General features: G+C 39.5%; 1 protein-coding gene across 1 annotated transcript in view; it reads left to right on the top strand.

Moving 5' to 3' along the window:
* neil3 (nei-like DNA glycosylase 3) overlaps positions 1–15,189 on the top strand; it is a 45,832-nt gene that overhangs the window by 28,353 nt on the left and 2,290 nt on the right. The window contains exons 7-9 of the mRNA XM_055159160.1: positions 1,130–1,293; positions 8,688–9,069; positions 11,130–11,316. Coding sequence (XP_055015135.1) covers positions 1,130–1,293; positions 8,688–9,069; positions 11,130–11,316 — 733 coding nt within the window. The remainder of the gene's footprint in view (positions 1–1,129; positions 1,294–8,687; positions 9,070–11,129; positions 11,317–15,189) is intronic.

The raw sequence follows: 15,189 nt of genomic DNA, 5'->3' as shown, positions 1-15,189 counted from the left end.
AAATCAGAGTTTGAATGGACGCAATTAGCAAATCACAAAGCCGTTTTTGCCGTACCATTATTTCCTCCACAAACAACAAAAATATCTTGTCTCATTTTGCATAAAAATGGCTAAAAATGTTCTGAAATGTGAGTCTTGTATTATTTTGCCAGTTCATGTTTCAGTCTTTTTGTCAATTCTTCTGGATGTGTTTACAATTTGAACTTTGAACTGTGTCCTATTAAGCTATTTTCTGATCTATGTAATAATGTTTTTTCCTCATCACTAGGGCTGGGTGTCATTCAGACTTTACCGATACGATACATACCTTGATACAGTGCACTTTTGATTCGATACATTATATTTCAAATCGATTCGATACGGTTCAATAAAAAATAAAGATTAAATCTTGGCTGTGATACTGAAAGTTTTTGTTAAACCACTTCTGTGCAAAGTGAATACGAAACAGGCACATTTTAATCCTCAAAACAGTGAAAATGTCAAATGTGTTGCATAAATGAGTTTCCTTCCTTTGAACAAGCATCAAAACTGTAGCGCTGTAACAAAATAATTTAGTAAAATATACCAAAAAATACTCTTGGCAATATACCGTTACAGCACTCCACAATATCAGTATTGTATCATTACATTAAACAATACAATATATCAATGTTTTTGCACATCCTTACTCATCACAGCATACCTGTAATTGAGATATATGAAATGCTCAACTGTGTTTTTAAAGTCTGTACAGTTTACACCATACACTAGATTCATTTGGATGATTTCAACCCTAGACTTCCCGATCTCTTCTGAATGAAAGGTAAAAGGTTGCTGTCAAATTGAAAATGATCACTACATAACATCAAATAGATGTAAATGAGCATTTTGAGCATTGGAGATGTAAACAAACTAATAATAAAGGGTTACTCAAACATGTGTGAATGAAACAAAACACAACTCCAGGTACGTTTTTGAGAAAGAAATAACATTATAACATGGCTTAAATCTCACAAGAATCCATTTTGTGTAATATAAATCACAAATCTAATCTCAATCTTTGTCAGAAAAATTGCACTTCTCAAATCTTTCAGCCTTAACTGCAGTATTATCTTCTAAAACGATGTTGCTTCTCTTTTGTGCTCGTCAGTACGTTGCCGGTGAGGAACAGTCTGATTGGCTGGGTGTACAGGGACCAGCCGGAGGAGAGTGTGGGGAAGAAGGAGGAGGAGGACTGGACCTGTGAAGTGTGCACCCTCATCAACCCTCCAGCGTGCGCAGCCTGTGACGCCTGCCTCACGGCCAGACCCAAGGGTGAGCGAGGCTATTCAATAAGAGAAGGACTACCTGCCTCTTAAGCTCCTAATTGTTATTCATCAGTGCATAACTTCATTAAGTTAAGAAAGAACTGGTCAGCCAAGACGCTTTTCATAGTCTGTACAAAGAAGTTAGTCTGGAATCTTCCTCGTTTCAGTGAGCACAAGATTGAAAAGTGGAGTAACCACAGAGCACTTTGCCATTGTTGCAAGAAAATGGTGAGATATTAGTTTTTTTTTTACATATATGTTGTGTGTGTTTGAAGTAACTGAATACATGCACCAAGAATATGTATTCTGAAGGCTAATTTTCTTTTTTGGTGGTCTCCAGAATACAATTACTTTTCTATAATCAAAGGAATACATTATGGTATTTGATTATGCAATTTAGGCTTCAAACTGCACATAATCAGTGAGAAAAAAGGACAACTCTGCTCTTGGTGAGTGCATGTGTGATTTTTCCATGATCCGTGATGGGAAATGCTGTGAAACAAATATAAAGCTGTTTTTAATACAATGTTGCTTCTTTACTGTATAATTTACATGCAACTGGATGTAAAAGTATAGCCTGATTCATGAGCCGGTTTCATTTTGTGGAAACCGTTTGACGGTAGGCGGGTACTTTTTTTATTTAACCAGTCACTGCTATTTGGTCGTGACGTATGTAATGCGCAAAATCCTGTAGGAAGAAGGGCAATAACGTCCCTAGATAAAATTCACCAGACATTCTCTTTATTCCAGCTCTGGGGAATCGTTGCCAACACAGAATGTCTGTCTTCGTCTACATCCATCTCGACCGCTTTGTTTACTGTTGTGTTGTACCACAAAAGGGACCCAGACAGGCGCTTGAGTTTGACGTCATGGCTTCACAGCTCTTCACATGGCTTCACAGATTGGCTGGTGCGCGGTCTACAACTTCCGGGGGTTCTTGCAAACCGTCTAGTGTATTCTGATTCCTGACCTAGTCACTGGAGAGAAATTAAATTGAGCGGTGGCACTAGGTGGCTCCAGTTGGCTAGTAAAATTATTCTATGTATTCAGAATACAGGGCTCTGATTGGGTCATGTATCAGTGTATGTTACAAAATACATTTTAATATAGGTATTCAGTGTTTCGAATCACAGGATATAGTTTCAGTGATCGTACCGATTTTACAGATTTGCTGTATTTGACATTGTTCAATTCCAAAAACCGATATCACCATTTTAAAAAATTGCAAAAAGTATTTTTCTTTTTGTTACCTATCTTTACAGATTTAATAAAATATTTTAATTGCAGTAAAAACATTTGGCTTTTGGCTAAACAAAGAGTAAACTGCAAGCCTCCAATTACTTTTTTAAGTGGTAATCGACCAGAGAATTTTTGGTTGATTAAAGACAAGCTGTGTCGATTGGTGAGTCGACTAAAAAGGGTGTGGCAAAAGCTCTTAAACAATATAATATCTCTATGATTGGACCATGTAACCACACTCAAAATGCTACAACAAAAATACATTTTTATACAGAAAAGTACAAGAAAAAGTGTACTTATATGGCAAAAGCAGATTAAACAGGATTCACTCCCAAATCTTTAGATAATCCATTTCCTATCTCCTCATTTCTGCTTTTGTGCAAATAATTCGTTATAATCAAAATCGACTACTACAAATTTTGTTCATCTATGGCACAGTCAACCAGTGAATCGATCAAACAACTAAAGAAATGCAGGCGTTTTTTCTCAAATGAACTCTTTATTTTCCTGTTCTGAGAGACGCTCTACAGTTAGATACATGGACGTTATTGGTTCGCCAACACACTTGTGGCTCCTCATACTCATTTTCAGAAAGTAATAACCCCTGACTCGCACAGTCACTTGCTTTGTCTCGTTACAGTAGTAAAGGGGGTTGGTTGCTCAGGAAAAGCATTTGGCCTAAAGAAAATAATTACCGCTACTGGCATCTGGAATTTTATTTTTCAACCTTCCATTAAGTCCTCGCGCATACCTGCAGCTTTTTATAGTTGCAATTTTCTGGATTGTCATTTTAGGTTGACTGAACCTTGCATTTCACCAAGATGAGAAAATCAAATAAAAGAACTTGTATTTGTCCTGAGGAAAATTCAGCAGCACAAAAAAAAAAGGTATGCAAGATTAATAACATTCCCAAAAAATATTAAATCAAACAGTTGTATGCATGAAGGGTTTACCGGTACCTTCTGCCCGGTTTTCACAAAGAAAATAGGGCATATTTTTACCAAAATAGTACGTCTGTCGGCGTCATCATGTTCAGTTAGGTTTGCTCACTTCACGGCAGTAGCTCAGTTGGTGGAGCATTCGCCCACTGATCTGAAGGTTGGCGGTTCGAATCCAACTCTTGACATAAACATCGCAGGTTGAGCGGTCAGATCCACTGACCCACAGGTTGGCTAGTGTGATTCCAGCTCCCACAGATGAATGCTGCCGTTGTGTCCTTGGGCAAGACACTTAACCGTCCTTGCCCACAGTGTCTGCGTACACTGGTGTGTGAATGTGTGTGTGAATGGGTGAGTGGTTCCTTGTTGTAAAGCGCTTTGAGTGCCTTGAAGGTGGAATAGAAATATTACCAAATGTGACCATTCACAAACCTCAGTGCTGCGACGTGATTGGTCGGAGCCTCTCAAAATGGAGAGACAACAAAAAAATCCATGTTACTGTCCAAGTTAACATGTTGTACCTTTTAAAAGAAAGATGAATGAACCAGGACTAAACCAGGACTAAACCAGGACTGAACCAGGACTGAACCAGGTCTAAACCAGGTCTAAACCAGGACTAAACCAGAACTAAACCAGGACTGAACCAGGACTAGACCAGGACTAAACCAGGTCTAAACCATGACTAAACTAGGACTGAACCATGACTAAACCAGGACTAAATCAGGTCTAAACCAGGACTAAACAGGACTGAACCAGGACTAAACCAAGTCTAAACCAGGACTAAACTGGTCTCAGTCCTGGTCTTCATCCTGGTATGGTTATGGTCTGATCCTGGTTTGGTCCCGGTCTCAGTCCCGGTTTGGTTCTGGTCCCAGTCCTGGTCTGGTCCCGGTCTGAGTCCCGGTCTGGTCCCCGTCTGGTCCCGGTCTGGTCCCGGTCTTTTCCCGGTCTCAGTCCTGGTCTGAGTCCCAGTTGGGTCCTGGTCTCAGTCTCAGTCCCGGTCTGGTCCCGGTCTCTGTCTCAGTCCCGGTCTGGTCCTGTTCTCAGTCCTGGTCTCAGTCCCGGTCTGGTCCTGGTCTGGTCCCGGTCTGGTCCCGGTCTGGTCCCGGTCTGGTCCCGGTCTGGTCCCGGTCTCAGTCCTGGTCTGAGTCCTGGTCTGAGTCCCGGTCTGGTCCTGGTCTCAGTCTCAGTCCCGGTCTGGTCCTGTTCTCAGTCCTGGTCTCAGTCCCGGTCTGGTCCCGGTCTGGTCCCGGTCTGGTCCCGGTCTGGTCCTGGTCTGGTCCCGGTCTGGTCCCGGTCTCAGTCCTGGTCTGGTCCCGGTCTCAGTCCTGGTCTCAGTCCCGGTCTGGTCCTGGTCTCAGTCTCAGTCCCGGTCTGGTCCTGTTCTCAGTCCTGGTCTCAGTCCCGGTCTTGTCCCGGTCTGGTCCCGGTCTGGTCCCGGTCTGGTCCCGGTCTCAGTCCTGGTCTGAGTCCCGGTCTGGCCCTAAACGAGAAACGGACGTTATCCATTTTGTCCATTATTCATTTAAACACAAAATAGAAAAATGAAAAAAACAAATTATTATAATTTTTTTTCATTTTGGATTTGGAGACAGATAATGAAGATTTTATTTATTTATTTATTTTTCCTTATTTTTGGTTTTATTTTCAAAAACGATTGAACGAATGATACGGATTGTAAGGCCACAAATCTATGTACAATAAATGACAATAAGAGCAGTACAACATATGGCCGACTATAACCTCCAGATACATTTGATTTATTAATTAGGAAATGATTATCAGTTGCGTTTTAAGTTCATAGCTCGCCTTTAACAAACAAAGCACTTCCCCTCACACTATTAGCATACGTTTGATCCTGCAGTTTCATCATTACAGTGTCATTATTGTAAGCCTGTGTCTGTGTGCGTACAGTGCAGCATACAGGGAGCTCTCTGCAGAAGGACATTTTCATTTGGCTGCTGATGGAGGGAAGAGTCCTGTTTATCCCCAGTCCACTAATGACTCATGTTGTGCATTCAGCGCTGTCATTAGAGGAATAATTAACTTTTTATATGGGCACACATTTCCCTGGATTCTGCACAAGGCTTTCATCAGCGCAGCAGATTGTACACGGCCACTGCTCACTTGTTAAATTTTATGCTCGGTTTGTAATTTAAAGCTACTCTGTTTTTTTTCCTCTTGTTGTTTTGAAATGGGTTAAAAATTGTGTCTGCCAGGTGTTAAAAGCAGACAATTGCTTCCACAGTCTTTGCTATTAAAATTCAACATTAAAACCTGCACTGATATGGTGTTTGTTATAAGGAAAATTGCCGTGGCCTCACCGCTGACGCACCTGAATTTTCCTTTGTGTTAAAATTTAAAATGAAACAAAAACGTAATAAAGAGAATAAATCATAAATATATTAATAACAAAAACAAAAAACTTCCTTGCAAAGACACACACATTTTCAGCTTTTACTGGTACTATTAAAATATATATACCATATTTTTCAGACTACAAGTTGGTCCGGAGTATAAGTCGCACCAGCCAAAAAATGCGTAATGAAAAAGAAAAAAAAAACATAAGTCACGTCGGACTATAAGTCGCATTTTTTTTGCAGAAATGGATTTTATAAAATCAGAGACCAAGAACTGACATTTCATCATGAAAGGCAAGTTATAGTAATAACAATAGAACAGAGAACAGGCTGAATAGGTGTTAATATGTTAACGTAAGATGTGAACAGTTATTCAGATAATTATAGCATAAACAACAGAACATAAGTTTACCAAACCCTCCATCTCACTCCAAATCACAAAATTCATTGAATTCTTCATCCTCGGTGTTACTGCGCGACCTCCAACCAGAGATAAATCATAGATCCATGAGGTAAACAGGAGCGCTGCTTGTGTAGCTGTTGTCAGACTCTGCATCAGTTCCAGTTAGAATTATTCTGGCTTTTCTGAGTTCCGTCAGGATGGTTTCGTTGTCACTGAAGTTCAGGCTTTGTCGAATCATCCAGTGACTTCCAGGAAAGTTGCATGACGCACCCGCCCAGTTACCTTGAAGCTGTGTTCTCCATCCCCGCTTTCTGCCAGTCCCTCACAAGTTTCTCGCTCCAAATTTTCTTTCCGCTGCTCAATTATCGTTTTCAGCTGAATCACTAGTTGTAGCGAGACAGCGGCTCTTTCTGCAGGAGACATGCGCAGTAGAGCGAAGTAACAGTGGTACAGGAATAATAGTAGTACTAGATACTGACACACGAGCCTAGAGCGCCCTCTCGTGGCTGACAGTGTGAAAATTTTAATATATAAGTCACAGGACCACCCAAAAAAAGTTTAAAAAGTGTGACTTATAGTCCGAAAAATACAGTAGTGTAAAAAATACAAAAGTGCTACAGAAACAATATGTATAATTTGTATAATATATTAGAGGGTTAGTCTTAAACAGTTTCATGGAGACAAAGATGTCAAAAATAGGAACAGATTGTACATTTAAAGCTTGTAGTTTTAAAGGAAGAAGGAGAAATGTAGCTCTCCATTGAGTCCTGGAGACTAGGTAGCCTTGAGTGTGTAGATCCAGAAGGACTCTCTCTGTAATAGTTTTTTGAGTCTATCTCCTCCTCTTATTGTTTCTTTAATATGTTCAATTCCACAGATTTTTAGGCTTTTACAGAATACAGGGGCTTACAGGTCCTTATAGCCTGTTTGTGTTCAGCTAGTCTGTTTTTCAGTGTGTATGTGTGCGTGTTTTTAACTTTTATTAGATTTTATCCATGTTATAACTGTGTTCCCTCATCATTATCTTAGTCATACTTTGTGTTTTGATTGATTGATGCAGTGAGTAATCTTTATCCTTCCTTCAATGCTTGAGTCTCAGTCTTTTTTTTTTTTTTTTTTCTTTTTTTTTACTGCCCCTTATCTCCTCCTACTTCTCAGTTTTCACTTGTGACTATTAAACAATAAATAAAATAAATTTCTAGGCTCATAGATACAGAGTGCAGAAATGTTGTATTGCCATTTTTCAAAATATTATTGGACTTTCAATGGTCTGTTCACTACTGTTAATAATAATAAATAGGAAAAACACTGACATCATATTAAGGCTGTGCAATTAATTGAATTTTGATCGCAATTTCGATTTGTGTGTCAACTGATCTTCAAAGTCATATAATCGAGTTGAAACGGCTTAACAAAGTTTATTTTGGGATATTTTTTACATAAATAAGTGTATTTATTTTAGTTTTTAAATACAAAGATTGAAGAGAACAGCTGGATATATAGTTTATTCTGGATACATTTATGTCCTTCTATGCCTTATGTTCTAAATATATTTTATTCATTTTATGTTTTATACATCACAAAGCTGCTTTAAGGTACATGTTCGTAGTGTATATTTATTTTCAAGTTTTGCGTAAGTGTTTTTTTTTTTTTGGGGGGGGGGGGGGATTGAGAGAGAGAGAAATACATGAATAAATGCATCGTTATGGTGCCAGTGTCAGTATTATTTAATTTAAGCTCATTTTATGTACATTAAGTTAATTACATCACACAACATTTAATTCCTTATTTATTATATTCTAATTTGGGTGCACACATTTTAGTTAAAATAAGTCTGAATTATTTACTTACACTTGTTCTTTTTGGGGGGTTTTTGAGTGCTGGACGGAGGACCCATCCAAAGAGGAGAGCACTATTTAGTTCGTTTTACTGAGTTTGTTTGTCTAGTTGCTTTAAGGACACTTTATTATCACTTATTATTTTCTGTATTATACTTATTTGCCTTTTTGTTACTTTAAGTTAGTAGTTTCAGTTAATTATTTAGTGTAATTGACCCCTCTTGTGTTCAGTGTTAGTTGGTTCTTAGGTACTTAAATACCTCTAGTTTTGTTCTGTTCATTTTGTTTTAAGTTACTCCAGTTGGGCCCAGCTTTTTTTCTTAATAATTTACCTAATTTGTGCCTTTTGTTAAATCTTTTTGTTACATCTTTTTTTTTTTTTTTTGCTTTATTAAATTTAAACTTTTTTTTTTTTTTTTAAACCTTGTCTTTGCCTTTCTGTTTGGTCCACTACAGTCATGTGACAAAAAAATTAATCATTTTAATAATTTCAAAATTGACCAAAATAATCGTGATAATGATTTTTTCCATAATCGAGCAGCCCTACATTATATTCTATAGTCTACAACAAACAAACAAAAAGTATTTAACCTTTTTTTTTTTTTTTTTTTTTTACTTCACAGTCCACACAGAACCCACCAACCCTGACTCCTCCCCCTACCCCAGCGACCTGATCAAATACCCCTGCACCGCCTTCAAGAAGCCCGACCAGGACCTCAAGCTCAACTGGAGGTCCGCGTTCGGCACCTCCACCCTGATCTTCTCCGACTTCACCCCCAACAAGAACAACAACAGCAGCAACCACCACCAGCTAAAGCCGCTAAACTCCCCGCGCGGCTCTCATCTGAATTCTACCGCGGAAGGTTCACACAAACACAACATCTGCCAAGGGACCAGCAGCCCCAATTATGCCTCTGGTGGCTGGGACAAGCACGGGTACTCCGCTGGGGAAAACAGTCACCCATCCAAGAAAATGAGAATTGATAACGGGACCCCCAACTCACGGTGAGAGCCACTACACATGAATAAGTTTATAATAAGATTTTTTTGTGTGTGAAACTTCAGGGAGATAAGTGGCAAGCGGGAAAAATGTTGGAAATCTCATCGCGGGATTGTTAAGTTTAGAATGATGGATAGCTGAGTACATATGTTATCGTGACCCATATGTGGATCCACGCATCGTTATATGTAGTTGAGGTGTTGTGTTGTGGGGGTATAGCGTGGATCGTATCGTGGACAAAAATATATTCGTCTTGCCAGAAACCGTGTTCCCAGAGGTAAATGGGAGGATTTTTGGAAAGTTTTCCGATCTGAAAGTGCCATAAAGCAGGAAGACCCTTAGGCATGGCAACTTACTCTCAGAGGGGTTAGTTAATTTGGGATAAAAAGTGTGTTTGGTGGGATAGGATAACAGGGAGAGCGCTTTGGTAACTGGGGAAACACGGGCTCTGACTACAGACAGTTTAGTTTGTCACACATTGCACACATACACTATAATTTATTTATTTTTATTAAGGATGTGTTTTTTGCAGTCGAAACAAAAACCAGGATTCACTTGGGGATGCACTGGTTAGGAAGTATTTGCTCATAAACCAGAAGTTGGCGCTTTGATCCCTGCTCCGATCAGTACATACTGTGATCAGTCCTTGGGCAAAACACTTCTCTCACTGGGCTGGAGATGTGGTGTGTGCCCAAGGCAGCTTGGCCAACCTGCAGGAGGTACCACAGTAACCTCACTGCTGAAGGGACTAGGGACGAGGGATCATATTTGCCTTTCCTGTTGTTGTTAACTGATACTTGCCAAGATCACTATTTTAAATGTGTGTAAATATTAGGGATGGGCATGATTAGTCGACTGATTGATAATTGGCTTTAAGAATTTTGTCAATCACGTTAATTTTTAATCAATAAACTGAATGTTATAGTTTATGAAAATAAGCCATGCTTTTTTAAGGTTCGTTTCTGTAAAACGTAAACAAATGTTCACAAAGCTGCATTAAACACATTATAATCTCAAACGAGCTGATGTGGCTCTACAGTGGTTATGGTTTATATGTTGTAAAGTTTAGTTTATTTATACAGATCAGTAATAGTAATAATAAAGATGATAATTTTAATATAAAAACGCCAAGGAGGTTATGTTTTTGCCGGCGTTTCTCTGTTTGTTTGTTTGTTTGTTTGTTTGTCTGTTAGCAACATAACTCAAAAAGTTATGGACCGATTTTGATGAAATTTTCAGGATTTGTTGGAAATGTGAAAAGGAAGAACTGATTTCATTTTGGGGGTGATCCGGAAGAAATCCTGGATTCTGGATCACTTTGAAATTTTAGTTAACATTGTGGTAAATGAGGCCAAAAAAGGTTGTTTCTCAATATCTCGGTTAATTATTGACCAAACCCCATGAAATTTGACTCAGGGATGGACAATGGGATCCTCTTTCATATTCCAAAGGCTGATCCGGATCTGATCCAGAAGACTGATTTTATCGCAATTTATATAAAAAATGGGGGTCGTCCTTGGCGGAGGTCTGCGCTCTCTGAGTGCTTTTCTAGTTTTGTGTTGTTATTTTGTGTTTTAAAATTAACATTTAGGCATCAAAATCAAACTCTGTCGAGACTGTTATCGAATTTCATCACACTATTTACTCTTACATTTTTCTCTAATTTCCAGAAAAATAGCCATATCTGTAGAAATATAAATGAACATTAAGTAATTAAAGCAAAGAACTGTCAGTAGTTTTGTGAAAAGAAAAAAAAATGAAGTCAGTTGTATCAGGGAATAGTGCAGAGTAAGATGGAGGTAGTTAATTCACTGTGGTAACCTCTAAAAGTTATTTTTTTGTTAATGCTACAAATCCTATCCTAATTGTTAAATTCTAGTGTTTCTCTCAGTAACTGTTCAAATTTCACATTGTGACATCTCTAAACAGCCCATCATCACAACAGCGTTTTTTAAAATACTCCACCAAACTACTCCCTCTGTCCTCAGACCTGTCATGGCCGTGAGGAACGGTTTGTCTTGTCACTTGATTTCCCTCTAATAGGACATTTTTCTCTTTCTGTCAGCGTTCCCACGGCGACAGCAGCAGCAGCCAGCCCCAGCTCCTCCGCGCCTCCGTGTCCCAGCGCGCCGTGTTGCTCCGCCCACAGACGACCAGCTGCCCTGCGAGTGGTTCACAAACACGGGGAGAACAAGGGACGCGTCTTCTACACCTGCTCACTGCCCCCGGAGACCAAATGCAACTTCTTTGAGGTGAACTGACCAGGTTTATCATCGTGGCATTAGGAGTGGGAGTGTAAACAAACGAAGGTTAGCAGATGTAAAGGGCAGGGGCTGTTTGAAGTAGTGGCTTGGTAAGTTCACATTTGTCAGGGTGTTGTGATATGGAATTTTTCTGCAGATATCCCATAGTTGTGTTTACTGTTGTGGCTAGGGCAGGACAATATGACCTAAAAATATCAAAGAGAACATTTCCGATAACAATAAAATTGGCAATATTTGGCTGCTTGGGTTTACTTTCAAGCTATTTAAGTTTTAGCTATAAATTGTGCTTCCGCTCCTGAAATCTTACCTCTTTCATAATTAGAGTTTTAGCCTCTGCAGAGCCTCCGCAATCAGTGTTTAAAGGTCCTATTTTTTCCCCCACTCTTCTGAACAAAATTTGTCTTGCCACAGTACAGCTAATACATTGTACAAGCAGCTCTTAAGTTCAAAACAGATCAGCTGTGTTCTGTTTGCAACTAATTATAAAGCGTTTTTATTGCCCAATAATCAGGGAGTGCACATTAGCATGCTAGTTTTTGTTAGTTTTACCATGATGGCAGAAAAGCACCTGTAAGGTCAGGGCCTGCTTACAGGTAAAAACGACAAAATATTTTATCAGAAGTGCCTTTGTTTAGACGTGACAGTGTTTTTGGGGCTTAAAAACGCAAAAATCTGAAACCAACCTCCAGAGTGGAAAAGTTGAATATGCTTCGTTGTAGAGTTTCTGTCTACACTCCTCAAGACGCAGAACTCTGGTCAGATCTGCTCACGTTGCGTACATGTTTACGTCACATACATACAGTACACAGAAACAAACATGTCAGATCATTTCCATTCGTCAGACCTTCAAGCTGCTCTGGCAGCTCTAATAAACTTACAGGAGGCAACTCAACAAATGTACAGAATAGGCAGAGATACTATTAGTGAGAAGAGAATGATCTGCAATCACCTCTGTCAAATTCTGGATGCACCAGTTCGTTGCAGGCGACACAGACGGATATGGATGAGACCTGGGAGAACCAGTCGATGGTGGGACAACTATTGTGGAAGAAGTAGGTGATGAAAATGCGTGGGGTGAAATCTTCCGTATGTCCAAAGATGCCTTTGTTGCTTTAAGTACAAGCATACACAATCAAATTGCACACACTTTTGTGTCACCGTATGCACACAGATTTCCTCTCGAAAACGCTAAATGAATAAAAAGTGAAGACGCGACGTCTGCGTCCTCTGTTCAGACCGTCATCGTATAAATGTAGCCTCAGTGCAGTGAATAATTGGTTTTCTGATTTTACAAATGATCAGGTTCACAAATGTTGAAACTGACCATTTCTATGTTTGACGGACCCAAGAACTCAATGTATTATAATGTTTATCACCATTTTAACAATGCTAATTCCAGCTGTTCCCATCTGTAATAAACATTATTGATTGATTAGAATGTTGTGATGTCCTCTGAAACACACGCTCAGAATGCATAAGGTAAGTGGGACAATGGATGGAAATTAGCCTTAGGCTACAATCTGGTGTGTTTACATTCATGTTGTGTCATGTTTGTTCATTGACATGCTCTGTCCCAATCAAATAAATACATAAATAAGTGAGGAATAACTTTGGACCACTGCAAATGTGTTAAAATGCACTAGTTCAGTTTTTCACGTTTTTAAGATGCTGAAAATGGGGTACAGTGCCTTTAAGTCATTCTAGACCAGGGGTCGGCAACCCAAAATGTTCAAAGAGCCATATTGGCCCAAAAAAAACAAAAAACATACCTGCCTGGAGCTGCAAAAAATTAAAAGCCTTATATAAGCCTAATATGAAGGCAACACAGGCTGTCAGTATATTAGCTATATAAGCCGACTATTAAAATGACTAAGTAGGTTACAAATACAAAATGAGCATTCATGATTACACAAACCCCTTTTGCAACCCTCTCATACTTGGTGTGCCGTCTGTAGCCACTGAAATCAGGTGGTTAGTATTTATTCCTTTGTCATTTAGGCCTCGTTTACACGTACACAGATATTTTTAAAAACTGAGACATTTCCCTTCGTTTGTACACACCGTTTACACGCAAACGGTGAATTCGCCTCTGAAAACGAATCTTTCTAAAAACTCTGGCTAGAGTGGAGATTTTGGAAAACTCCGGTTTCACATTTGCGTGTAAACTGAGATAAACGGAGTTTTAGGAGCTGACGCGCCGAAAGTGCGACTGACGTTTACCTGTTGCTTTGACGACGATGATGGAAGTATTCAGAGCAGCAGTCGCATTTCTTCTGATCGTGCATAGGAGCACTCATAAAACAGCAGCATGTAGCTCCATCCTCCATGTCCTGGTTCCAGATGGGGACGAGTAAGACCAGCGTGCAAAGAACTGGGTCCGAGTGCTTCAGTGCAGTCATCTGTGCGCTGGTTCCGTGCGGGAAAAGCGAGAATGCGCTGTGGACCACAGGTCCGGGCTGCTCTGGTCCTTCGCGCTCGACCGCTGCTGGTTCCGAGGGGGTGCAGCATCCGGACAGAAGCGTGAATCCCGTTTGGTTCGTTATATGTTGTTCTGAGCGTCCGTCTGCGCACGTGTTTTTTTGTTGTTGTTTTTTTTTTTTTCGGGGAAAGCTCTTCTCAGGTGGAGACACCGGACACCACCCCCGCTTCAGCTGAAACACTTTTCATGTGTTTGCATTTGCACACAGCTGATGGATCAGATCCATGACCAGAGATGAACGAGGGTTTTACCCCTAAAGAAACCAGATTAAAACAACAACCAAAAAAATCATTCCTTTTCCATTTTCACTCATTTTTGAAAAAGCTCCAGGGAGCCACTAGGGGAGTGCTAAAGAGCCGCATGCGGCTCCGGAGCCGCGGGTTGCCGACCCCTGTTCTAGACATAAGCAAAAGCAATTATGAGCCACAGTAGCTGTCTCCCTCCGCTTATAAAGGAGAGGAAAATTAGCTGCAGTGCCTGTGCATTTATATTAGTATTCCAAATGTTACATCTCCATGTATATCACAGTGTATCATTAACGATAAAATATGTGCCAGTCTAAGTTTAAGGTTCATGATTTCACATGAAGTTGTAGTTAAATTCACAAATTTTTCTTCTCACTTTGTAAAATATAATTACAAAATTGAATAATCTGGGTTATAACAGAGTTTGTTGATTGTAGTTTTATGATGCTTAAGTTAACACCCCATCTATTGCCTTAATAGAATAAAATATGGGAATGTATGCGAAACTTAGCACAGATATGTCAGTGATGTTTTTTCCATTGTCAAAAGAATCACACTATTATCATTTTGCCCAGGGTTAAAATGCAACAGAATTATAAAAAGGTAAAAGGAACTAGATGACCAATACCTTTTGTGCTGCTTCAAGGCTGTCACTCTGAAGAAATTACTGTATTTTACCTCATTCTCCACTATTAATCCTTTGAAATATTGCTGTAATGGTTGCACTAATGTCATGACGGGGGCATTTTAACAAAGAAGTAACATTTCTGCAGTACAATGATCGAGTCTCACAGCAAATATTGCTCCATGAGGTTAAAGGTCTATGATGCTGAATATTGTTCCATGATGTTAAAGGTCCTATATTACGCAAAATGACTCTTATGAGCTTTAAGCCTTGTTATAATGTTGTTTACATTCATCAAAAACATACCTGGAGTTGTGTTTTGTGAGAAATCCCTTACAGTCTACATCACCAAAGCTCAAAATGCTCTGTTCCACCTTGTGATGTCCCATGGTGGTACTTTTTAAGTAAAATTACCATCAGCCTGTTACCTTAAATCTAGTAGAGTTTGGCAATTTCAGATCATTATCCAAATGATTCAAATGAAGGTATGTGAAGTTTTAAAACACAGTGGA

Source organism: Boleophthalmus pectinirostris, unplaced genomic scaffold (assembly GCF_026225935.1).
Source record: "Boleophthalmus pectinirostris isolate CB_2022bp ecotype Guang Dong unplaced genomic scaffold, ASM2622593v1 HiC_scaffold_23, whole genome shotgun sequence".
Taxonomy (NCBI): Eukaryota; Metazoa; Chordata; class Actinopteri; order Gobiiformes; family Gobiidae; genus Boleophthalmus; species Boleophthalmus pectinirostris.
Note: the sequence above shows the minus strand (reverse complement) of the source record. Positions and strands in the feature narration are given on the sequence as shown.